The sequence below is a fragment of the Perna viridis genome, chromosome 13, assembly GCF_037379345.1.
Source record: "Perna viridis isolate PV_CMFRI_1.1 ecotype Kerala chromosome 13, ASM3737934v1, whole genome shotgun sequence".
NCBI classification, from domain to species: Eukaryota; Metazoa; Mollusca; class Bivalvia; order Mytilida; family Mytilidae; genus Perna; species Perna viridis.
In genome coordinates, this window is record NC_142457.1 from 6,914,720 (window position 1) to 6,942,018 (window position 27,299).

At 31.5% G+C, this 27,299-nt stretch overlaps 2 protein-coding genes across 2 annotated transcripts; one reads left to right on the forward strand and one right to left on the reverse strand.

Annotated features, from left to right (window-relative positions):
• Positions 1–292: 292 nt before the first annotated feature.
• Positions 293–11,946, forward strand: LOC148599404 (degenerin unc-8-like). The gene is made up of 13 exons (XM_088559138.1): positions 293–576; positions 2,665–2,854; positions 3,172–3,196; positions 3,763–4,329; positions 4,675–4,819; positions 5,545–5,636; positions 6,569–6,732; positions 7,185–7,250; positions 8,050–8,158; positions 8,763–8,826; positions 9,256–9,366; positions 9,740–9,815; positions 10,021–11,946. Exons 1-13 carry the CDS (start codon positions 377–379, stop codon positions 10,180–10,182), a joined length of 1,971 nt encoding a protein of 656 aa, XP_088415264.1. The 5' UTR covers positions 293–376; the 3' UTR covers positions 10,183–11,946.
• Positions 11,947–16,878: 4,932 nt separating this feature from the next.
• On the reverse strand, positions 16,879–19,682 carry LOC148599405 (uncharacterized). The gene is made up of 4 exons (XM_088557288.1): positions 19,658–19,682; positions 18,765–18,904; positions 18,252–18,345; positions 16,879–17,120 (listed from the first exon to the last, which is right to left on the reverse strand). Exons 1-4 carry the CDS (start codon positions 19,680–19,682, stop codon positions 16,879–16,881), a joined length of 501 nt encoding a protein of 166 aa, XP_088413414.1.
• Positions 19,683–27,299: the final 7,617 nt, after the last annotated feature.

The window sequence follows — 27,299 nt, forward strand, 5'->3', positions numbered from 1 at the left end:
TTGCGATGTTCCATTTGTTATTTTATTTTAAACATATCACATTTGTAATCTAGTACACTTTAGAACTTATCATTTGAACTTTTAACTTTCAATGTTGTTCGAGATTGATGAAGAATTTATTCACTATAAAAGTCGACCATCCCACCTCAGCAACAGATATATACGCATGCGTTATTTCCACAGACACATGTATAATTTGTTTATGATTATTTATTAAAATATGCGCTCCATCGAAATCTGATTGATTGAAAAAGCCATTGAATGTCAGTGAAACTTTGTTATGCGACAAAATCGTAACGTTGTCATAATTTAGTTTTCATTCTCGGGTTATTTGATGAATATGTGTAACATTGGATGTTTTACTTGTTAAGGCACAATGTCTTTTGAAGGCTCCAGTTTGTCAAACCGCATGTATGACAAATTAAAAGATTTTGTTGGATATACAACCATTCATGGCTTGAATCGAATCTTTTCCAGTAAGTTGGTCATCGGAAAGTTTATATGGAGTGCTATCTTTTTAATCTGCTTTGGATTGTCGTATAGACAAATACACGAATTAATTCTTCAATTTAACAGGTAAGTTGTAAATCGGCCGACTATTTACTTGTTTGTGTATATTAAAAACAAACAAACAAACAGACAAAATTTATAAAAAAAGAAAAAAAAGAATAAAAGGAAATACAAATGAAATAAAATTCGTGTTATCCTTTTTAAATTAATTTTACCATATAAGATTCTAGATTGTTATCCATTCAGTATGATCATAAACGCGAGTCGCTGTTCAGGTGTTTTTTTATTTAGCTAAATAATGCAAAATTTCGATACATAATACATATGTATAAATCATTAACGTAAATATGTTCCGTCTTAGAGTAATCCATTTAAACATACTGGATATAAATCTATTTAACTATTAATATTTAATGATTTTCTTATTCTTTGCATGAGGACATACTAGAAACATATATACCACAACATAAATTTTCTTAGCTTTAAATACATAAATCTTATTATCTGTCAACATGTTTTGTCACCTTTGATTCTAGACGTTGTTCAATTCATTCCAATGTATGTTTTCTTGTTTGCACACCGACTATATATGTATCTTTCCATGCACAAGGTATTTTCTACAGTATGTCTCTCTATATATTATTTTACTTTTACCGTGGCACAAATTCTTTCCTGATATATATCGATAAAAAAAACATACCAAACAGAACAAAAGTAATCTTAAAATAGATGCAATATTTAGGCACTGCAAATTAGGATGTTTCTCAATTTACTCGATTGGCATAGGAACATTTTACATAAGCTTTTGCGGCTCCTGAAATTTATTTCGAAAATAAAAAGGAAGTAATACTTGTCGCCGATCACCTAGAAATAACGGTCATCTTTTTCAAATTTCAATACGGAAAACGCTAGTGGTGTTCTATTTTCAAATGTAGCATAAACGTCCTACGACCTTTTTTTATATATATAGTTTTTGACGAATTTTAAAAGGTTTAGACTCCTGCAATATGGAAATAGCGGCCATGTTTGAAAATTCAATGCCTTGTTAACATATTTATTTTGTCCCAAATTATATTTCATTCAGTCATTTCAGAGGAGATAACGGAAAAGACGGCGTAAAGAGGAAAGAGTAATAATGATAATAAATTATAAGAAAAGAGTAAACAACATGGTGTCGCCCACATCGTTGGAGGGCGTTATGAATACAAGTTGATTTGTTTATACGAAATTTAATCGATCAGTTTTGTTACATTTTCCTTCTTTTTCCATTGCTATGATAATTAACCGCCTTTAAAGGAATATAATGATGTAATGAGAGTAAGCCTTTTTTGTTAAGACACTAATTCGGGCATGTTTGTTTACTCTATATGAATGAATTATCAAATGAAAGTTTTAAGATGTCAATATTCATGTAACAAAACAATTAACATGTACGTCACAAAGCCCGCAAACTTTTGGCTTTAATTAGATTGCCTTTAAAATTGCCATAGAGGAAAGAAAAACGTAGTTGATTAGTAGATAGTTTAATTAAGTGGCTTAACATTAACTTTACTTTGTGTAAACGTATCGAAAATTTGCTATATCAAATTGACAGCAGTAATTTGGTGACCAGCTACAGCACAACCTAGGTATACCAACCGCGGAATAAGACTGAAAAAAAACCTTAACTGATGAAAAATAAAAAAAATATATCCTGTATAACGGATGGACTGACTGTCTTCAAGGGATAAAATCATTCCAGATGTTAGCAAATATTTACTTTGCTTGCATGACCAGAGATAGGAAAAACGACGGAAACCCGTTGGTCAACATTATACAGTAAACACCAAAAGGACATCACAGTAATTGAAAAGACACATGAAGCACTTTGTATCTGTATTCTACATTTAGAAAGACAGATGTGTGATTGTATATTTCTTGGCTTTTGGTTGGCATTCGCCATAGGTAATCTATGTCATAGAAAGGAAATATGCGTGGAAAAATACTTCTTTAGTAATGCCAGATATACTTTAAAGATAAACAGTTGATATTATTTAAGTGGAGTGTGTTTCCTTGTAAGTGAGTTTTATTTTGATTATTTCGTGTTCTTTGTTGTATGTGACTCCTAATAAGGTTGTTTATCGTGTAAATTTAATTCCTTTTTTTTTCAAACAGTAACAAGGTAAACACGAAAGTATCAATGCAGTATGATGATTTATACTTTCCCGATGTCACTTTCTGCAACTTGAACCCGTTAAGTTATAGAAAGCTGAAAAACACATCTACAGGACAGAGATACCTGAAGAACTTGTACACAGGGAATTCCTATAGAACAAGATACCTTAGTTCGATTTGGCGAAAGAAGGTTAGTTTGCTGAAAATTATGACTCATTTTTTTTTTTCTGATTACCAAACATTAATGTTTTGTCTCAATTTCAAAATTTATTTAACTTTTACACATAGTTACATATTGTCGGCTTGTGCGATTTTGATTTTCAATTCCCAATGCTTATTTCCTATGATTTCACACATAGTTAAACATTGTCCGGTACTACGATTTCGAGTCTCTTCTGTACAAATGCACGCCTACATATCTTGGTTAAATGATATTCTTTTTGTCTCAGATAAACAATTCAACATAACAATGAGTAAGGATTATCATTTGTATGATGATTTTTTTAGAACAACGAAGAAAAGGGGTCTGAAGGTAATATCTTTAGTTAAAATTTACTTTCCTAAACATTTCTAAAACATTCTACAGAAAGAAGGCGTTCTCAACGAAGAAAAAGCAAACGATTAATTAAAAAACCATGTATGATTTTAGTTACTTTATGTTCTTTGTTGTGTATGTCTGTTTTCCATGTCTGGTCTTTGTCCCTGGATTACATTCTTTTGATTACCGCTATAACCTTGGTTCCCTTGATTTAAAAGCTCACAAACTTATAATCAGTTTTTAAAATAGGAAAACAATATTTAACAAAAAATATTTAAAAAAAATGATATTTAGTATTTTTTTCTAAATGAGAAGGTGAGAAGGCTCCATGATAGTGTTTTTTTTCTTCAGTTTAATAGTTTAATAGAATTTGCATAATATTCCTTTTGCACACCAATGTTTGGCCATAATAGTTGTACATTATTGTAAGAGAAATATTTTGAATTACCTTTCACGTATTGTGATTGATAAATGATTGTGCCAATAAATTCGTATATGCATATGTTATTCTATTTATAATGGATAGCAGTTCTTTATTATTTTTTTTTAATTTTGTACAGGATGTGGTTTTTCAAATGTTGATCTTGTCTTCGTTATGGATTCATCATCAAGTCTCGGATTTGATATTTACAAGAAACAACTAGATTTTCTTCAGACATTGGTATCCAAATCAGACGTTGACAGCGGAAGTGTTCGTGTAGGTGCTTTGAGTTTTAGCACGGGTGTCTCTATTGGATTTCATTTGAATGAGTACAGTACTAAGGGCGATATCATGAGAGCTATTGGAAATATTTCATATATACACGGATATTCTAATATGGCTGATGCACTAAAGATCCTGCGGAAAGAAATGTTTACGACAAAAAACGGAGACAGACCAGAGATTAACAATATCGCATTATTTTTAACAGACGGCATATCGAACATAAATTCTAGGCAAACAGTACCTCAGGCACAGTTGGCAAAAGAGGATGGAATCACAATATATGGCGTTGGTATTGGGCTTACTGATTTAAGAGAGTTAGAGGCTATAGCGTCATCACCAAAAGAAGAACATGTGTTTTTAATTGATAATTTTGATCAGCTCTACGGATTGCACACCAAAATATTCACTACTATATGTCCAGGTAAAGTACTTTAAACAATTTTAGGCGTGTGTTTTTGTAACTTAGATAAAGAAACTATATTTGGATGAAAGATACAAATATGAAATCTATTTTGAGAGTCACTGAAATTATATATACCAAAACGTAATTACGCATGGCAAAAACAAAAAATTAAAAAAAAAGAAAAAAGAATAAAAAAAATGAAAAAAAAGCATCATTTTTATAAAAGAAAATGATAATATAAGTTTCAAGACATGTGCTTATTTTCATATAAGAAAAAAAAAGTCACATCCATGCAGATGGTTTTGATGCAATAATTTTAATACATCGACGTGAACTATCAGTATCATTTGTTTTATATTAAAGATTATGAAGCGCTACTGAAAATTCAAATGGAATTTCGACAAACTTTGCTGTTGCTTGCTAATGAACTAAACTTTGATGACATTACTCCTGATTTGGAAGACTTACTACTTGCCTGTTCTTTCGATGGACAATCCTGTAACCAAAGGTCTAAAAATACCAAGATTAAAGCCTCAATGCTTTAAAAAACTCAAAAACAAAGAATAAAACAGAACCGCTAGTTTAAAATTGGCACACAATGTATCTCGACAGGTTTCAAGTAAAATGTAAAATTTTGGGTTCAATTACATAATAACTTAATCCAGCTTATCTGTACGAATATTGCACGATATAATGCGTCCGAGGTAAATTTCATGTAAGGCGACTGTGTTGTTTTAGATGAAAACGCCATTTGATTTTTAGACAATACAATGACGACAAATAACATTATATCATTCTTCTAATCTTAACGTTACGTTATCAAAGTTATTAACTTGCAAATGTACTGACGAGCAAACATGTCGAAAAAAATAATACCAGCAGCATAAATGACAGAGAATAATAATAATAAAAATAACTTAAAAGTACACATAGAACAACGCACAGTACAAACCCAACAAAAAAGAGAGGACATGAGAAACAGTTGTACTGTACCAAATGAGTTTGCAGAAAATTTATTATTGTATTATTTTCAGTGGACATAATAAGTAAGAACATTTCAATCATTTTAAAATTTATTCAATAATACTGGATGAATCCATGTTTAAAATGATGCTCACATGAAGCTTATATTGAGAGTAATTAGACAATTAAATAATTTTCTTCATGAATTAAAAATTTTCATACCAGAAAGGAACGACTATTCATTGGTAATTAACATTTCATTTTTTTCAGTTTGATTACTTCAGTAAAAGATGAATTTTATGGCAAATGCTACAGATTTCCGTTGGAACCAACTAAAGTTAAGCGTGCTGGTCCCTCAAATGGTTATTTTATTATATTAAATAGATACGTTTTAACACAGAAAAAAAAAAGATTTACTATTGATGTCTTACACAGATCTTATCATATCATTTTCATAGTATTTATGCTTTGAGAAAATGTTGTAATATGTGGAACCGATATATAGATTATGTACTGTTATCCTGTCTGGTCCATGCTATCAGCTCTTAGTGGAGTCACAACTGCTAATTTACTTGTGTGTTTTTGTACATGTTGTTTTGGTTATTTCAAGTTTTTCTTGTTTCGTATCCTGCCGTTTTCCTTGTTATTCTTGTTTTATTTCCGTTCGAATCCGGGTTCACTGATTTTCTTATTTTGTATTAGTACCACTGCTTTGCTCAGAAAATGTACAATTTATGCATTAATATAGATTAATGATCATTGAAACACACTGTCATTAATGCACCTACAAAACATTTCAACCGCATTGTTCATACAATATAACATTAATTATGTTTGCTATTTACCACGTTCTATAAATATAGGTTTTTGTGGGAGTTCATATTTCAAGTGCTTTATCTTTCCATTATTATTATTATCATTATTTGTGACTTCTTGTTTTCCTGATCCTCAGTTTTTATATGTAATTGTTTTTTTTTATTTAGTATGTAGGTCGTCTCTGTTTCATGTGTTAACGCTAAGACCATTATTATTATTCTTATATACATTTCTCCTTTGCTGACGATTGGATATATTTTTGCGGATATTTTATAAAAACTTAAATGTACTCAAAAAATGTATTTACTGTGAAATCATGTTTGGATTAAGTTTATGGATTGAGCAAAAGGATCTACTACACAACACCCGGGATGAAATAAAACCAATATTCTTAATTTCAATGAAACATTATAATTTATAATATTTGACTCTCCTTGTATAATTTACAGAATGAAATGTTAATATTATTATTTCGTAGCATTACAGATGATATTCAACGTTGATCAAGATGATTATTTGCCATTGATTATTGATGAAGCCGGTATAAGATTGATAATTAATCAGCGGGGTGTCGAACAATCATCATGGACGAGCGGTATTTCTGTAGCAACGGGCTTCAAAACTGATATTGCATTAAGAAAGGTATCTTTGAACAAACAGTCTTTGTATAAGCTAAGTTGGTTTTGATACATTTGTTTTCAGATTGCCATCGTCATTACATAAATGTATTAGACTGTTTTATACTAAAATACCGTGATAAAACATATAAACACGTATTGCGAATAAAATAAGAAAAACTCACTCATCTAGCCACTGTTCTGTACAATTAAAAAGTGAATATACTGGTAAATCAAATGTTTTTTTTGCAAAATTCAAAAACATGAGCTTACACGTATGTACATTATACATTATCGAATATTTATTTTCAATGCAGCGGTGTGTAGATAATATAGAAAATAAAATTAAAAAAAATCACTAAATGGTTGTTGTATCATTTTATATAAAGTGGCATATGTTCCATGAATTTCATGATGATGACTTTTAGTTATATTAACGACATTATGTAGAATCTGCTAATATTTTATTTTTTTTAGAAATTGAGAAAACTAATGCCAAAATCTTCAGATTGCGATGTCAGTGGTCAATTTCAAAGTAGCTATGTAAGTTTTCAACTGACAATTTAATTCATGGAACACAGAAAAAGAAATCATATTGTAATTATATGTGTTCCATGGGAATAAATATATAAAAAAGGTATTATTTTCATATAGTTTAGGAAAACTATTATTTTTATGTAATGTTTGCGTAACAAAAACATATATTTCAATCAGTCCTAAACAGATGTTTCAATATGAACCAAATGAAAACATGTGTTGCAATCCTTTCTGTGCAGGTGTCGTGTTAGTCTTTTTATGTATCGTAATTGTTGACTTGTATGTTCTTTTCCATTTGTTTACTCAAACATGATTTGTCCATGGACTGGCCTTTTTCTTTATTCCTTTGCTTATTGGCTCTTTTGTATACTTATTCATAGTACAATATTGTACTTCGTTAGACTTTTTACAATTAACAGGATTATATTGCTAGAAGTCATCACTAAGAAGTTTTAAGGTCGTCATCATGACTTCGTAGATCGTAACGGTATGTCCATCTGGACCATGATAACTGATATGTTTTCCATTCATCTTTCGTCCGACCTGGACTCTACTTTTTTATGAGCAACTTGACGGTATTTCTTGCAAAGCAGAAGACGCTTACCCTACCGGTGCACCTGATGTATGCGCCCAGTTTTGTGAGTTGCTCGTGTACTTTGTTACTTCATGTATTTTATTTTGTTTTTTCTTTGTTGTTGTATGTGTCTGTTTTCCTTGTTTGGTCTCTATCCCTGGATTACATTCCCTTGATTTCCGCTGGAATGTTGGTTCCCTTGATAACTCTTGTAAAATGTTAACATTTCAGGCCTGTCATGAATTTTGTGTCCAAACTGCTGCTACAAAATTGTGCAACTGTTCCGTTACTGGAGTGAGTGGAATAGAATCTAGACCTACCCGATGTTTCTCGCCAAATGGTCAGCTTTAATTTGTTTTAAAATTGTAGTCAAAATATTATGGCTTAGTGTCAGAAAGCAGATGGTAATGGAACACTATTTCTGTGAAGGTGTACCTATTACCATGAAAACAAACTGTAAAAGAAGGCATACCCCTATACAAATAGTATAACAGAAACTATCAGATATCAATTGTAAGAAAATCGTTATTCTATAAAATAGCTTTTACAATCGTAGGAAAAGTGGACGTCAATATAACATTCAATAATTCATTTTTTTTTCTTACGATATTTCAATTACCAGGGACGAACACTATTACAAACTGTTAAAGAGTCATAACGACATAAAATTTGAGAATTGTAATAAGAAGAACACAGAAAAAATACAAGAAAACAAAAAAACAAACAAAAAAACAAACAAAAACAGAAAACAAAAACTAAAAAAAAACAAAACAAGACAATTCAAAGAAAAAAAAACAAAAAAAAACAAAAAAACAAAAAAACAAAGAAAAACAAAACAAAAAAAACCAAACAAACAAACAAACGAAAGATTATTTTCATAGACATGAATATATTCTTTTGTTTGCTTTTTTGTTTTTATAATTTGATAATTTATCTCCGTTCAGAAATGCAGTGCTTATGGAATCTTCGGAGGGGAGGAACAGATTGTCAATGCAAACACCCATGCAGGTTGTATTTATTTTTCAATATTTGAATAATATGTCATGTTATAGTATTGATGCAAAGGTCTACAATTCACTACTGAATAGTATTACACTATTCTAATAAATCAGTTTTAACGTTTGTTTACAACATTTCTTACATAATGCATAGCTGATTAAATTTACCTGTGCATCTCTTCAAAAAATTGAAGTAAATTTCAATTAAGTGTAAATACTTGCTTGTTGTACGATAATTGGTTTAACTGTGAGCAGTATTTAGTGTTATTAGTTGATTCAGGAAGGCAAACCAAAGATCTTGGAAGACTTCATCATGTTACAAACTGCAAATTACACACAAAAAAAAAAAAAAAATAAATAACAAAAAAAATAAATGTATATTTCAAATTACTTGAGTTTGGCTTGGTATGCTATATCTAACAATTGTTTATGAACGCAGGCAAACAACATACGAAAGAGAATTGACGTTTTCAACGTGGCCGGCTAAGAAATACATGTTGTCTACAAGACTTGCTGGAATGTCCGGTACTTTAGAGTATTCAAAACAGAAGTAAGTTAATTTAGCCTCAATATCATTCGTATTGATTCATTTACCTTCATTGTTTTATCCCCGAAATTAATTGTAAATCTTGAACAAACGGCGTCAAATGGGTTTTGTTTTTTTGTAAAAATTGATTTATTAAGTAATAGCTGCAAAAGAAAAGTCACTATACCAGTAGGGGAATTGTAACATTTTCTCTTAAAAAAAAGATTGACATCTAACAAAAACAATCGTACTATACGACACAGAATAAGACTGCATCTAGAAATACAAATAGAATGCCTTAACTCGATGAAAACGTGAAGTAAACTTAGGTATCAATCTTTGTTTTATTTCACAAACTCTTGCCAGGAAAATGAAATTGGTATTATTGAAATTTCAGAGATAATTTGTTGATGATCAGTATTTTCTTCTCTGATTTGTCAGTCGAGGTGACGGAAGAGGAGCTAGCGTTTACGGTCAGTGTGACACATATTTACAGTGATCAGTCAGTTCATTCGAACCTTATAATCAAAAGTATTCAATTTAACGAAAACAAACAACATTGTATTTTTTTTTATAGAAAATGAATGCATTTCGATGTTGTTTTTAATTTTTGAAAAATAAAAAAAAAACAGGAAACACAGGTAAACATTGATATTTCACTACAATTTTTGGTTGTAGATTGAAAATCTTTTGTCCAACATCGGAGGGACACTTGGCCTTTGGATTGGAATGTCTGTCATCAGTATCGGAGAAGTGGTTGAATTGTTCATTCTTCTATGTAGGACAACCAGGAATAAAGGAACCAAATCCGAACCTTCAAATGATAAGGTTGAAATATGACATCCAGCTGAAGTATGGCATCAATCCTGATCGCGATCAATCGATTTTGGTTTTATATATTGCCCTAATTATGTCAGTATTTTTTTATATGCGCGTTTACAGTTCTTTTATGATAAATGTTTGTAACCATTCCCAGTTTTGTTGGTAAAACTTCATATGATCATTAACATGTATAAGACATCCATTGAATCAAAAATGTCTTCGAGACATACGAAAAACAAATTGCAAGCCTTGAAGACTAGATGTCAAGAAATGATCAGGAACCTCCTCGATGGATTTTAAACTTAATTAAGTGAATTAGACTATACCACGACTTGTGATGGACAAACTTCTTGAAGAGACTGCAAGTCTGTCTTACAGACGTGTCTTCAAGATGCACTAGAAGATAAAATACTGCATTGATAAAGCCATCTTATAGATTAAAGCTGGATTTTCACACATATAAAAAATTACTGGTCACTTGATGAAACTTTAAAAAAAACTGAATTTAAATTTTGAAATTTCACACATTCTTCTTTCGGAAACATTGGTCACTAAAATTTAAAAGTATGCACTTTGTACTTAAAAAAGAAGACTTTAAACCAATTTTTGTTCACTAAGAAAGATAAATTTTTGGGTCAGTTTATGTCACGGTTCATTTAATCCATCTAAATTTTTGTGGAGGTATAATTATTAAAAAAAACATTAATAGACAAATATAAAAGATCTAGAATTTAAGATCGAGGATCTCAAAAACGGAAAATACGTTTCTTGAATTGGAAATTGGTACGAATTTAAAAGGGCGAACCTTTCAGAGGACAAACTAATACTTGGTACTAGACATCAATGTGCACAGACAAATTGTGCCGTGAACGTGTTGTGATTTGCAGACTTTCTTGCCAAGGAAAATGAGTCATATACCAAATGTAATTCTTTCTTTGTTTCCTTTGTTTACTCATGAATTTGAGACGATATCAAACCAAGAAAATTTTGTACTTACAAAGCATTAGTATACAAGTACTAGTGCTTCTTTATAAGTACATTACACTTTTGTTGAATGTTCAGAAATTAAAATATATGCTTGTTTACTCCTGGTACATTTATATAGGTCTCACTAGCCACTTGTAACGTTTCCATTTCCTTACATGTTAAAAAAGTAATTCTCAAAGTTTCACTGAGAATCCCCAGGACAAATGACATTTTAAGGTTGCATACAATGGCGAAGCTTGGAATATAAGGCTTTCAAAATCATTATGCTAATGGTAAGATGATTTTTAGAAATTCGACACAAAAATTACTAGAATAAATACATGTGTAATACTGAAAATCCACATTTTTACATTTTCTGACAGCATGGAGGCAAATTACTCACACATGTAAATAGTATTCACACACTTCTGTAGTAAATTACAATTATGATATTAAAGTACACATTCTCAGTTTTATTTTGACTACTTTTAATCATAATACATACAAATAATGCACTTAAAATGCAAATGTCTAGTTTCAGTATGTTTTTGGTACTACACAGGGGGAATGGCCATTTGACCCGGAAGCGTTTAGTGAGACTTTTGCATTGAAATAGCATTATGACATGACACTAGCAATTCAACTTGTCCGACGTCGGCACAATATAATTCACCAACCTACGTATGGACAAACTCATTTGACCAAAAATGTTCACAGATGATAAATTCTCAATTAGTTGAATAAGATACTGCTGTATGTTTGTAGCTGAAATGATATTTAATACTTGGTGTATCTATATGTTTTGTGGTTGCAATAAAATCCTACAAACAAACATGATTTCTCTAGCTCTATAAAAATTAATTTTCCATTTTCCCTGTTTTTGTCTATAGTGAAAAACAGAAAGAAAAGTGAAATACTTGTATTTTCACAAAGTGGGCATTTTGTATTCATAATTATTTACACGGAAGGCAACTGAGGTTGACAATCTTGACATCAGAGACGTTGCAATGGGATTCAATAGAATTGAAATTTGCATCAATTATGACACAGACTATTTTATGATATATACATAGTAAACATATTTCAGATTTGTTTACGTTTAGACATGTATTAACACAAATGATTATTACCGTGCTTACCATTCTTGTTGTCCCATCTAGTAACGGACTATAAACAAGTTTAAACGACGATGTGATATACATGACAAATATAAAGATCGTCTATTACAAGATAATGTTTGTGCCATATGCTCAATACCCATACACAAACTAGACAGTCAGCAAGCATGTGCAAAATGCTTGTGAAATATACAGTAACCAAATGCTTGTGTTGTGCTTTAAAAAAACCTTTTCATTCGATATTTGTTTGTTAATATTTTTGGCATTTTATAACATGGTTAGAAATCCTTACAGGAAGCTTTTTTTAATTATAGGATTTGTGGCCCTAGCCATTGAATACTAAGCGGCAAATAGGGACAAAAAAGGTCTTCATAGAATTTAAAAATATAACTCCAGTGAAAGGTTTGGAAGGTCATTGATATTGTTCCACAATTATCTTTGAAATTGTATAATAAGGTGGAATACCAACAACGGAAGACTGGAATTGATATTGATTTTGGGATTAAAACTTGAATCTTGTAGGAATTAGTTGCCAAATAGGGTCCTGGAACAAGACTTTACTTATAATCGTAAAATAAATTAAGTAAATCTCATTTTAATTATACCACAAAATGTCATACCACAAAAGACTGAGATTGATTTTTAAACAACCGGGAAAAAATCCTATTGTATATTGGTATGGCGCTTTGGTCGTCTTTCAACCCTTGGTTTTCGTGTGATAATTTGAGTATTTAATAGTTGGTTGATCTTTACTAAATTTTATAACAAGGTTTCAAACTACAAAATGAAGGTTGATAATGTTTTTGAGGGTTATTACCCAAACTATGGCCCTAACCAAGCCTATGAGTACAGTCAATGATATTGTTTTACATTATACTATAACACAATGGTCAAACTTGGATTGGTTTTAAGGTAAAGACTTTAGTTTGTCAGAAATTCGGGACCTGAAACATACACTTTCCTACTGTCAAGAAAATAACCTGTTTATTTGTGGTCTAACTTAAAAATTTTTTTTTTAACTGAATTCCTTATAAAAATGCCTGGCTGCAACTTTCAATCAGATTTCAGATATCCCTGACAGTTTTAAGTAATAAGGGGTCAAAAAGTAATCAAGAGAACCAAGGTTATAGTGGTAATCAAAAGAATGTAATCCAGGAACTAAGACCAGACATATAAACAGATATACACAACAAAGAACACAAAGTAACTAAAATCATACATACAAAGTAACAAAAGCAAATGAGCAACTCAGACTCCACTAAAAACTTGGAACATGGACAAGGTGCACCGGTAGGGTATGCGTTCTCCCCTTTTCCAGACATACCCGCCGAGTGGCTCATAAAAAGTCAAGTCCCGGGTAGTCGAAAGAGGAAAAGAAAATTATGACACATTGAACAAATCATTTTTCATAGCGCAGATGGATACACCGTAACGATCCACGAGTTCATGATAACGACCATAAAACTTCTGCAGTGATGACTTCAATCTTGTAGCAACATAACCCTGTTCCGGAAGCCTATTTGTTAGAATTCTAGCGCGATACAAAAAGTCAGCGTAGTTTCGGCATAATGCATGAGTCGTGGTATGAACACTCGATACGCAGGTGTTGAAGGAATGTTGCCATAGATGAAAGGAAAGTTGACAATTCTATATGAAAAGCCATCACGTTTGTCGTAAAGTTTGTCAAAAGTTTTTCTCGACCAACGATTTCTAAAGTGCGTCCACCACACTGGACACATATGTTGTCGATTAAAAAATACAGCATTTTATAAACATATTCCTCTGTATATTTGGAAGATTGTTAAGAATTATTTCTTACAAAGTATGAGGAAATCTACCAAGAACTTTTTCTTTAAAAAAAACAACGATGTATGATGTTTTTAAGTCGGGATTTTAACTGAGTATGGGAAAAAGGAGTATACAGTTGAAAAAACATATGTTTTAATGCTATTATATTCTGATAATAGTCTTGAACTGATTGACTCTAAAAGATCTTTCGAATGTTTCAGGATCCACGGTAAATTAATACCACTACGGGATTAACACGTGTTGTGGTAGGACTGCAGAAGATATAGTTTTGAAAGAGGTCTCGTGGTACATTTTTCAGATCCAGCTATGTAATGTTGTTTGTATGTAAATCACCATCATCGTCCTTGGTACATAGACTAAAAGAGGATAGCACAGATTTATGGTTTTCAACCATCTCTTCTTTGGAGAGTGTGGTAGCAGTATAGGTCTTATCACTGCTATTATTTGCTACGTCTACCTTTGATAAAAAGCATTGGATGTAAAATGTTTTGCAGAAAAAAAAACAATGTTGTTTTTGGCTTTGTCTGCTGGTAAGACAACATTTTGTCATGTATAGTAGACAATATTTTTGCTACATCGGGGTCTTTGAAAACTGGTGTTGCATTGGCACTCATTGTTGTACTAAAAACGTTCATTTGTTCCAAAATTAAAGACCTCACGGCCTTAAACAACAGGGAATCAATATCTTCTTTTTCTCGTTTTATCCATTTTCTTACGTAGTCTTCCACGGCATCCATAAGTTATAATTTCAATTTATGGAGCATGGTTCACGGTACCTGGGACCTTTGGAAAGGATATTACGCAGAAATTCGTTTTTAATGATGGATAAATCTCCCATAACCACGTAACCGGATGGACCATATTTGAATGGAAAGTTTTTGCAAGAACAGTCAGGTGGTTTAGGTTTGAAGTCTTCGGTCCCAAGATTCTCCAATAGCCTTTTATAATTGAAAATTTTGGATGCAATTAGTGAATATAGAAAAATGAAATAATTGGTATGGATTTGTCTTTGAAATATGGCGGAATTTTGTTGATAATGTTTTTTTCTGATGGAGGATATTAGCTAAATTTATTATACCTTTGTTGGCAAACGGAAGTGGAAGAATTAATCGTTTTTCTTCATCTTGACTTTTCACACAAATTTATTTAAAGAGTCTGTGGAAACTTATATCTAAAATGATGACAACAAATCTATGTAATGATGAACAAGACTTGTTTTGTAAAGGGAGTGTTGTAGAGTTTGGTTCTAATGTGATGAAGTCCAAGAGGTTTTTGTATGAAAGGAAGGAGACCACCTATGGAGACATCATGTAACTTAGGTGACGTATAGTGGCGATGGTCATGACTCCTTTCCCGCCTTGGATTTTTGTCAAATAAATTCATCATATTTATGCTATTGTTATATTAGCTTGAAAGCTTTCCTATACTTTTGATGTTGTCATTGCATCTGTCAGGTATTGCAGTATCTAGTCTGCGTATCCAGTACTCCTCTCCATCCATACAATAGTTTTTACTTGGCACTGGACTGTTCGTATGATAGTAATTTTTTTCTCTAAAATATGAACTTTCATAGAGAGGATTGAATGATCTTGTTGATTAAAATGTTGATAAACTGTCGGGAATTTGGTCGTTATACATCTACGAATGTTGCATGTTTTAGAAAGGAGACACAACCAAAAAAAATCGACATTTCAATTATTGGTCGTATTGATTGATGATTAAGGGTGTCAAATCCAAATATTGTGTCTACATTTGCCCGAACAGTTCAGGGTTTGACTAATGCAGTTGTACAGTGCTTCGTTCGGAAAAAAATTGTGACTTGTGCCAAGTAAGAATAAGGGGATGCAAAGTAGTAAAACAATATTTTTTTTCTGATTTCTGGGAAATGACTTAAGTAAAAGTACATTGATTGCTGTGGAATTGTGCCATATCCCTATGGGAAGTTGAGGACTGATTTGCCGGTTTTAACTAGAACCAATTAGGGAAAATTACCAAAACTTGACCACTTCGGTTCTGGTTAAATTTCTATCATGTGTCAAATTTCTAATCGTAATCAAATTAAAAGCTTTGTAAAGTTTGAATGGTGTATCCATACATTCCCCAAACCGATTAGGGTTCAACCTGTGCGTATCAAGCTTTGCCAGGCGAAACATTTTATTGTTCGAAATTCAGCCTATGTTTTGCCATCAGTCTGTCCTAAAAATGAGATAGGATATACAGACATAAATTCCATTAAATGATTATGATATCTAGTTTTTTTTGGGTTTGTTTGATATGCTGACTCTTGCTATCATGTACATGCATATATATTTTTGGCCTTGTTTTTTTTTAATTTTGTAAGTTCGGTTAAATAGATTTTATATCATATGTATGTATATGCTTGATTTCATTAAGAACAAGAATTATAAATCAAGGTTATGCGGATTTGAACATTTTTACAACTGAGATGTTAGGCTATAAAAGTTGATGTCAAATTTCAATTTTTTGTTCTAACTGATTATTCCCCCGTGATCACTATGGCTGTCTTCATTTGAAAACATGTGTGCGATATGTAACTTTTTTTTTCTTTCGATTAAGGCTTGTGATATTTCGGTAGATCACCTAAAAACGACATATCACATACCATGGATGGTGACCTTTGATCTTTGAACATTGTCATCGAGGTTAAATTCCTGTTTTTTTGCTGTGACAGGCTCGTGTCTCTAGGCTGTATTTTTTTGTTTTTGTCTTTAGTATGAAGTGCATTAACTAATCAAGAAGACCTAAACAGATAGGAATTATTATACGTATGGAAAGACGAAGATTGTTCTAAAGCTTTTGCCTATTTCTCACAAATGTGTCCTCCATTGTACCTTGAGTCGTAGCACATGTAATTATGTAGTTGGTAGTGGTCAGGTGCAAAGAAAAACACGCAGTCCTGTGGTGCAGCATTGCTTTCGTCTGACTGGCTTTTACCAAAAGCAAAACAGGTCATCTTTGTCATGTTACCTTTCTTTATCCATCTCCAGTTTCCACCAGGTTTATAACGATTTATATTACGTCCACCAATATGAAAGTGAATGCCTATAAAGTTTGGAATTTAGAAATTAACATAAAAAATGATATAGCTTAAAGTAGATTATAAAATAGCAATTTAAAAAAAAAATAAATTTGTACACATGTTATAAAAATGCATAATTTAGAAAAAAAGAAAACTGCATTAATATTCTGTTTCTTTTTGTAGAATAGATACATTATGTATATCACAAGAATAAATTTAAGAACATACTTTAAAGTGTAGCTATAGGAATCTTTGATAATTTGTTTCGCGTCACCCTCTCTTTTTTACAAGTTAAGTATTTGAATAGACATTTTAGGAACCAAAAGAAACCGTGGTCTTACGTCGTCATTGAATAGTTACATACTTTTATTGTATAACGATAATGATGTCGGTAAATATGTCAAGGAGACAGCAGCCCCTACGGGATGATAAGTGTCAGCAACGGTCCCACATGGGTTTTTTTATTACAGTAATTGAATCGATCCGCGCAACGATTTGACGGATAGATAACCGCTGACTGATTGATTGCTGATGGATCGAAGACCGCTAAATGGAGACCGATGTTATGACAGTTTTATTATGTAAGATGATGTATGATTTGTTAAAAACAAAACAAAAGTAAGTAAAAGTACAAATTGATGTTTACATTTATTGCATTTTGTAAATATGTGTCACGTGATGCGATCGCAATTTTTGTTGCACGGATCGGTTCAGGTACTGTACGACGTGGTAACCCTAACACAACAACGCAGGCTGCAGCTGGTCCCAAAACAACATTACACAGGTAAAACGAAGAATTTGCCCCCATATACTCCAGCAACATAAAATAAAATTGAAAGTGCAAACGAAACATACAGGGGCAAGAAATTTCTGACTAGGGACTGGCGGGAAAGATGCAGTTGGTAAAAGTATGTTGGTGTGATCACGAAATATAACACAATCAAACATATATTAAAATCAGTTCAAAAAGGTATGGGTTCCTTGTTAACAGATATAAACAAATTTAATATATGTTTAACAAGTGTACAAATGAAGGTCTACTAGCAGTTAACTAAAATAATAGCTCCTGACCAGTTTAAACCTACACAAAGTTATGTCCCCATCGTATGTATATGTATTGTAATACAATTGTATGTGACAGAACCTTAACATACCGGTTTTCATATGTTTCATTTCATATTGTAGCTGCAACGCTTCTTCAAGTGTCTCAAGATTTGCCAGGTAAACGTTCTGATGAGCACAAAGAGCCTTCAATAATATGTGTATAATATACAATGTTATGTAAATGTCATACCCTTTCCTTGCATTGCAATGAAACAAAAAACACTATTATGATCAAAATCTACTGGACTACTGTTTGTTTGCATTCCAAATAGTCTTTATTGATGCGCTTTAAAGTCTGTATGCAATTTTTTATAGCAAATAATTCTCAAATAGTAAATAATGAAAAAAAATCAATTATCTAAAATGTATTGCCTCGAAAAAAGGTAAAACAAGTTCACGCTGAACTTATTACTTCCATTAGAAAACACGCATAAACTATCAGATCATAGTGTGTTGCATTTTTACTAGCTCAATTTTGTAGCGTTTTAAGCTAAGGAAAGTAAAGTATTTTGTTTCATTGAATTAGAATAAAAACAATGATAAAACACATAAATTGAATAAACTGAAAAAGAATTTTCAAAAGCGGTATCAGCTGAAACTTTTTGTTGGCGAATTAAATAACAATTTGGACCAATTTTTTCCCAAGGATATAAACAGTGTTTGAAAAAAAATATACATATGAGTGATGTCGTTTCAGGTCCAACTTGTTTTCATTTCAAATATCAAATGTCCTACAGAGTGTTTAATCATTTTGCAAGAATAAAAAGGCGAATAAAAATAATACATTTTAAGGGACTGCATTATTTGTGTGAAACTGAAATAATTTGATATCACAAAAAAGAAACTATTACTCGTTGTGTCCATACGTTTCTTTTCAAACTAGTTCATCAAATAATTTGTACTTTCCTGTTGTTACCGATGTGAGTGATTTCCTAATTTTAAGAGTGATTGGAAATAGCCTGATATTAAAATATTCGATATTTTAATAGATCATGGAAAGGAAACAAAATTTAAATTCATAACTAGTAATTGATAACTACATACCATTATCCCCGTCCGTACCCTTGACAATACAAAATCCCAATAAAGAAAATGAAACAAGTTATAGAACTAACGTTCATCACTGCTTTCCTTTGTCGCAAAAGCAGAACTGGTAAATGTTAATTTCAAAGTGATTGTGTGCATACATTGTTATATTTATAACGATGAACCTCAAGAAACCACACCATTAAAGCAAATTTCCTTTAAAAACTTACCTTTTGTTTACATGCATATATCGCATTGTTTCATATAAGTGTCAGCAGGATCCTCGGCAACAAATAATTTCCAGAAATTTACTGTGGAAGGCATTGTATTGTACATCAATCGAAACGGTAGCAAAATTATGTGCTGATCCTTTTCCATCAGTCCAATCAACTTGTATTGCTTTGTAGTAGCAGTTATGTCACAAACGTACAATTATTGACAAGAAATTCTGACATAGCTCTTCTGATAACTCATCGAATAAGCTCTAAGTTCTACCCCTAGTGAACTGATGTTCCTGAATGCCACAGTCATTACAACCATTTTAGTACTGAGACTTCACATACATTTTTATTGATATGATGATTTTTTTTCTTTTACAGGTAGCCTTAAAGAAAATAATATAGGTAAAGTTAGACAAATATTGTGTTGGAATAAAAACAGACTTACCTGTCTTTAAACGAAAACGAAAGTGCTAATCATAACAGTGTTCGTCACAAAAAGAAATGTACAAAACAGTTAATAAATTTGAGGTATTTTCGACCACATACTAATCATTTAACACTGGGATCTTTGGACCTATATAAACTATGATTCCTTATTGGAAAAAAACTCAGACATGGCATTAAGACTAGAGGAACGACTTGTCTGTTAAAGGTAATATTAGGATATTGTTTTAGGAAAGAAATAGGTATAATGATTATTGCCATATTAAGTATGGTATCCTACATACCCTTTTTTTCTGTCTACCCTTGAAAATTTATATTTTATTTTTTTAAATGTTGCTATATAAACTATCTATAAGAAGTGGAGCTGTCTGAAAGTAAAGAAATGCACCTTATTGTGTGTGGATTTTCGTTTATTTACATATGTACATTTACTGGCCTAATATATATTCAGCACTTATCTACGGGGGAACCTTTGATACATTTGCTTGCCCGGTCACAACGTGAAATCTGTGCAATCCTGTCACTCAATCAGTTATGGGCTTTTGCAGATTATTGTTATAATTTTATCACCATTATCAATTCTTTACAATGTCAATTAATATTTTTCTTTTGTTATTGCATGATGTATAGATACTAGATTGTAAAATTATTGAATTATTTTCTAGATTTCTTAATTAAAAACATCAATTTATTTAAACATTTTATCTGTTTTTATTTTGTCTTGTCCATATCAGCTATATATGTTGAGATTTTAATAGCCTTGCTATCTGTATGAACTCGAAATATAAAATGATGACATTATGTACCAAAATCATAAATCATACATAACATGTATGCCTACTTACTTAATTATGCAGTCTAGAAACTTAAGAAAAATTTCAGCCTTGACCATCACCAAATACAGAACTTCACACCATATCATTGTGCTACCTGTATATTTTCCAAAAAAAAAAACAAAAACAAAAAAAAACACAACAACAAAAAACTAAAAAACAATTTAAACAAGAAAAAAAAAAACACAATAACAAAAAAACAAGAAACATGTTTATTCTGATTTACACCATTCAAATATAGTTAATGTCATTTTATATATTTTCTGTAAAACTTTGTAATTTCATAGTAAATGTTTGGAATAGCATTATAAACACAATGTACAATTACAAGAGTAAAAAATTACTTCTGTTGTTTTCGCATCGATAAAGAATAGAGTGTTATACACCATATATCATCCCCATTCCCCCCAAAAATACTCATACCGCATACAATATAACGTTAATAGGTGTTTTGAATATGTCAAAGAGACAACATTTCCACTTGGATGAAAATACCTGCCCAAGGTTACCCATTGGTCTTCAATGAACGATAAGGAAACCTTACAACAGTAGGGCATGCTGCAGCTGGTCCCTAGAAATGATTTAGTATATTTTCAAATAAATTCATACATTTAAAACCGATTTTCATTCAGCCATTCAAAATCCCCATCTCCATACACAATCCCCAAATCCTTATTCTCATTCCTCCATTAACAATGTCAAGTTCATACCACACAAGTCCTGTGAACAAGAACAGTTTTGAAATATGTGGGGTGATTTGCTTTTATCATTTTTCTAAAACTGAACATTTAATATGTTACCAAACACAATACAAATGACATATAAAAAGGTTCTTGAAAACGAATACTTATAAAAAGTGTTATCAAAACTGTGACCAAAGAGATAGCCATCTGATTTCGTGGATTTTTTGTGCTAATACAATTTGTTAGATAGGAGATTTACATGATAAAACGGTTAAACCTATTTTATGAAATAACTGTCAGTTTTATATTACCTTTTTTTTCTCAAGTATCATTGATTTTTGTCTAGATTTAAATCGAAATATAATTTTAAAACGTGTTATCGACAATAAATAACTATTAATTTGATGAATATTTAATTTAAGTTCAGAAAAAAATGGCCTTCAAAATATTACACCACATATAAGTGAGCGCTATACTTTGTTTCTGTGCAATCTTTAAATCTTCATTTGATACCCTGATAATGAGGAAAAGTAAAAGATTAAGTACAAAAAGTAAACGTTAACTGTTTAAAATACTAGATTTCACGAACATTGTATCATCTTTTCCTGTTAAGAAAAAAAAAACAAGTACTTGTAGATGTACACAACTACATGTAACGAACATTTTGATTTTAAAATGTGAAACAGTGATATGACCTAATTTTAGTTTTTTCACTAGAGAACATTCCGTTGCTTGTATTTATTGTCTATTGTTATTTTGAAGGAAAACAAACAACGTAGACAATATTTGGTCTTAAAATTACATGTTATTTTTATCGTAATATATTTATATGTCCTTAAAAGAATCATTAATAATGCCAGTTTACACTTTCAGCTACTTAGTTTCACGAATAAAATATAAGAGCAAACCATTATTCTAGTCAAAGGCTGCTGAAACATCCAAAGACACATTTTATAAAAAAACACTCACACGCTGAAACCGAAACAGGACAGTTCGGCTTTTGAATTTACCCTTAAAAGTACCAAACATGTTGTTATATAAACAACAATATATGTTGTACAATAGCTCATGCGCTATAAAAGCTAAAGTTAAAAGGTAGGGAAAGAAATGCAATAAAAATACATGCAAAACGCATATGAAATATAGAAATGAAGCCCCATGTTCGGCCTTACGGCCTTAGTCAGAAGCAAAATAGTCTCAAACTGAAACAACGACCTAGACTGTATAAACAAGGTGAACTTGAAAATTGATCCCCACAATTGTAAAAAAATCACCAAGATAAAAAAAAATGAAATTGCAAATATTTATTATGAAAAACAAGTGAAAACCTTGCTATGATATTTAACTAGATGATGCGGGTTTTGAAATTTAGTCGACGGGAATGGGTAGTTCAAAGACAATTGATGATCCATTGGTCATGGAAACGTCTATAATTTTTCACCTGAATATGTTGTTGAAAATATAGTTAGTTTCATATCATTGACATTGTGGTTGACTTCCCGATAATTTTTACCGACTTGACAATCTTTTCCATTTGTGACGCTTTGTTTGTTGACAAAACGATTCCCTAACCGTCGATAAGTCTTACCCACAATACTACACTAGACGCTGACCACATGTTGAACAAAGGAGCAACAACGAAGATACAACCAAACGACATATGCCGAAAAACCATAGTACACAACACAGCAACACAACGGAAAATATACAGCACGAACCCGGACACATCCTTGAGTATGAGCATTTCTCTCTTCTCGCATGACACCTGTCATACTGTTGAATTACATCATTAGTTAGAACTTATTACACAAGACAATTTGACACACGTGAAGTGTCAGATAATATATTAATTATTTCAATAAATCGATCACATCAAAATTTAAAAATGTACATTAAGTGCATGAAGCAAATTTCAGAAACAAACAATAAGTCTATTTGATGAGCATTTGCATGATGTATTTCTAACGTTATGCAATTTGAAATCTTTGTTTTGTTATTTGTTTACAAATATGAATTCAATTGGAATCAAAGTCAGAACAGTTAATATGGTCATCTTACTAAACTCAAAGTATTCCACATAATACATACATTGATTGAAACCATTAAAGGAGATGGATTGCACTGATTGCAGCACGATGTGGTAATGCAAGGTCTCAGTTTTAATGTTATCGTAGTTTTTCTCGATTTTAATCTACTAATGATTTTTTCACAAATCTCAAATTGACTAAATTTCGATGAAATTATTATTTTAAATGAGTCTTGATATTTGGGACTGTAAATCTGTATCCAACTTTTTTTTTAACTAAATTAATCTGTTAAATGTTTAATAATTTGCAGAAAATATATGTATTATTTCGAAACGAATTCAATTAAATATTCAGCCAAAAAAAGAAAAAAAACGAAAAAGAAAAAAAAATGTGGTAAAAAATACACATCTGATTAAAATAAGCAAATCGAAGTCAATAAATGTTAAATTGATTTCACTGCTTGGATAACTATGGGCATGGCTAATTTAAAACAGACAAAAACACATATGCATACAAAATTCAACATACCTTATTTGACGCTATGTATGTCCAAATGAAGTCGATGATTGCCGAATGAATCAGTAATCAAGGTAACCAAGATTCGAGCGGAAAGCAAAATAATATGTACCAAGGTTATTGATTAGACAGCAAATACAGGCAAACACAACATGAAAATGAAATAACCAGAAGAACAATTGCAAAAATAACAAACGTGGATGAGTAATAACTCGGACTCTAATTAAAACCTGGAGTATGGACAAAATGCACTGGTAAAGTATAGTGGTAAAGACCATAATCGATGATCAGATTCTCTGGGAATAAAACGTACGTTTTACGTGGACATTGACCATATCTTTCATTCTTAGTTACAGTCCTTGAACCGATCTGCGCAACGATTTGAAGGATCGATGACCGTTGACTGATTTAACGCTGACGGATCAATGACCGATGACCAGTGACCGATCTGATTGCAGTTGTGTCATTTAAAATGACATGCTTTGTTTGAAATAAACGAAATGTGAAATAAAAGAATAAACTAATGTTTATATCTATTATATTATGTAAATATGTGTAAAAAACAAAAATCGTAAAATACAGTGACCGCTCTGTGATCACGTGATGCGATCACCAGTTAAATTGATCGGTTTGACGGTACGATGACACACCGAAAACTGATCGTTGATCGATGACCGATCGCACTTTTTGTTGCACGGATCGGTTCAAGTAGTGTATGTCTATATATAAATCGTTTTTGAGAACATACCGATCTTGAAGTTTGTCACTTTTACACTATTAACAGTAACTCATTTTCCACTATGACTTCCTTTTGAATTGATAACGTCAATATGACCGAAGAGATCATATGAATTTGCATCAAAAACATTCAGTGAGTAATGATATTATATAATGTTAACACGATTGATAAGACATTATTTCTACCTATAATCAACAGTTTTCCCACGCTAGCCAATCAAGAAAAGAATAATGGACAATGTTCGTTTTTGATTGGATTTAAATCTAATATATAAGATATATATGTCGTTACAGAGTTTATACCGTCCTGAGCTTCGATTCATTAGTTTATCACAATCAATTTCTTCAACTAACCTAGGACGTTTTAAACTCTCATTGGGTTATCTACAATGCCAATAGAAGAGTCAAAAATTTATACCAAACTAAAAGATTTTTCTGGATACACAACTATACATGGATTTAACAGGTTTTATACCAGTAATTTACTTATTGGAAAGTTAACATGGAGCATCATCTTTACGGTCTGTTTTGGACTATCATGCAGACAGATATATGAATTAATTCGTCAATATAGTAGGTAAGTACCAAGTATTTTTTTTCCTGGTCACCAGTTTGTTCATTTTTATTGCAGTGATCAAAATAATGAAATATAAAAAAAATATACATTCACTTTTAATTATTATGTCTCGAAAATCACTAGATGTATCTTCGTAACTAGCAAATACGTAACAAAATTGTGTCTTGAGTTCTTAACATATTACAAAGCATCCAAATGGTGCCAAAAAGTTTACTTCTTCTTTCATAAAACCACTGCAGACAGACCTTTTGTAAATCAAATGTTATTTGACAGTCGGATAAAGCATTTATATTATCCAGACTAAATTTGAATGCTAGGATATAAACTCATGAAATTGTCTAAATTTATCCCAGACCAACGATGTAAAAAAAATATTATTTCAATTTTCAAACTATATTATTCGAAGAACAGTGTGTGTTTTCTGTAAGATTTACCTGAACAGTAATATGAATCAGCTGATCACAACAAGGTATAATTGTAAAATCAAAATTACGGGCATAAAAATGGACATCCGGTTAAGTATAAACACTGAAAAACAGGCAATTTTGATAAAGCTACAAAAGTTGTTAAAGAAATGCATCTGTGAAAAGTATAATGGTAAATATAAGAAACATATGATTGGAAATCCATAGTAACTAAACGCGAAATCAATATGCAATGCAAATTAATATCATTATTGACGAAATGTTCTCGGCATAAATGCACATACAAGATTGCGGGGGGAAATACGCTACAAGTGAAAGCATTTTGCCCTTTGTCAAAAAAGATATATTCTGTCCTCAAAATAGATTTTATAAGTAAGATTAGAATTAAAAATGCAATTTCTATTCATCAGCTATAAATCATCAAAAGAGAAAAATAATAATTTGACTTCATTAATTAAGATTTTTTTTCAAAATTGTTTTTTCTTAACTTCAAAATACATGTATATCAAATCATCATTAAAGTTAAATTTATAAAATATATTTAAAAAATTGCACCCATTCTGATGTGAAATAAGATAAACCTTCATCCACATGGTAAAGTAGTCTCCAATTACAAGGAAATATCTTTTTTTTCTCTGAGTCATGAGTAAGGTCCCCACTGTATATATCCCCACTTTATCTAAGGTATTTCCTACTGTATATTTTATACGTCCTGTATTTGGTATCTTTCCAGTTTTTCATTTGTTGCAAATTTGGCACTGTTATTTACGGAGATGCATTTTTTTATTCATTCTGTACCAAGTAAAATGTTGTTTCATCTTGTTTATTGTTTTTCTTCTTCTCCCTGCCTGTCCAGAATATGGAGTATCATGGCAGCTTGTGATCAACTTTTTTTCGGAACTGCCGTTATACACTGTAACTAGTCGGTTGTCCTCCTGATTTATTTTAAGATCTTTCCAGTGGTGGTATTTTACTCCAGTTAAGCCAATAGTATCTTACTGCTGGACAAAGATGCACCTTCATCTCTTCCCGCAATTCTTTTACAAACAAATCAGTCATGAAGAAACTTGCAATCAGGGTCTTTTTTTTTCAAGCTATTATACCTTTGGTGGAATATTTTGTCAACCATGTGACATCAAAAGTCTGATCTTCCTTACTACTCACATTTACGTTTTCAATTAAAGGTGTATCACAAAGTGTTAAATTCTGGACATTATCAATAATTTCTTTGGATTCCAACAATTGTGTTTTAAATTCCTGACATTGAATACAGTCAGAACTAGGGTCATCTTCAGTCAAGTGTTTGCAACTATCTAAAGAAAAAATGGTCTTCTTGACAATGCATCATTAACATGATCTTGTGTGGTGCTGAACTGTGAATCAATACTAACTCAAAATCTCAATTCATCGGACTAACTTTCCAGTTGGGTATTTAAATCAAACAGCCGTTGCAAGGATCCATGTTCAGTACGCAATATAAACTGCTGTCCGAGTAAGTAGTGTCTTGATTTGTGGATACAAGGGACTGCTGCCAAAAGTCCTTAACGGTTGACGCTATATTGGTGTGGGATACGATTAAGTTTCTTTAGTGCATAGGCAATAACCTTA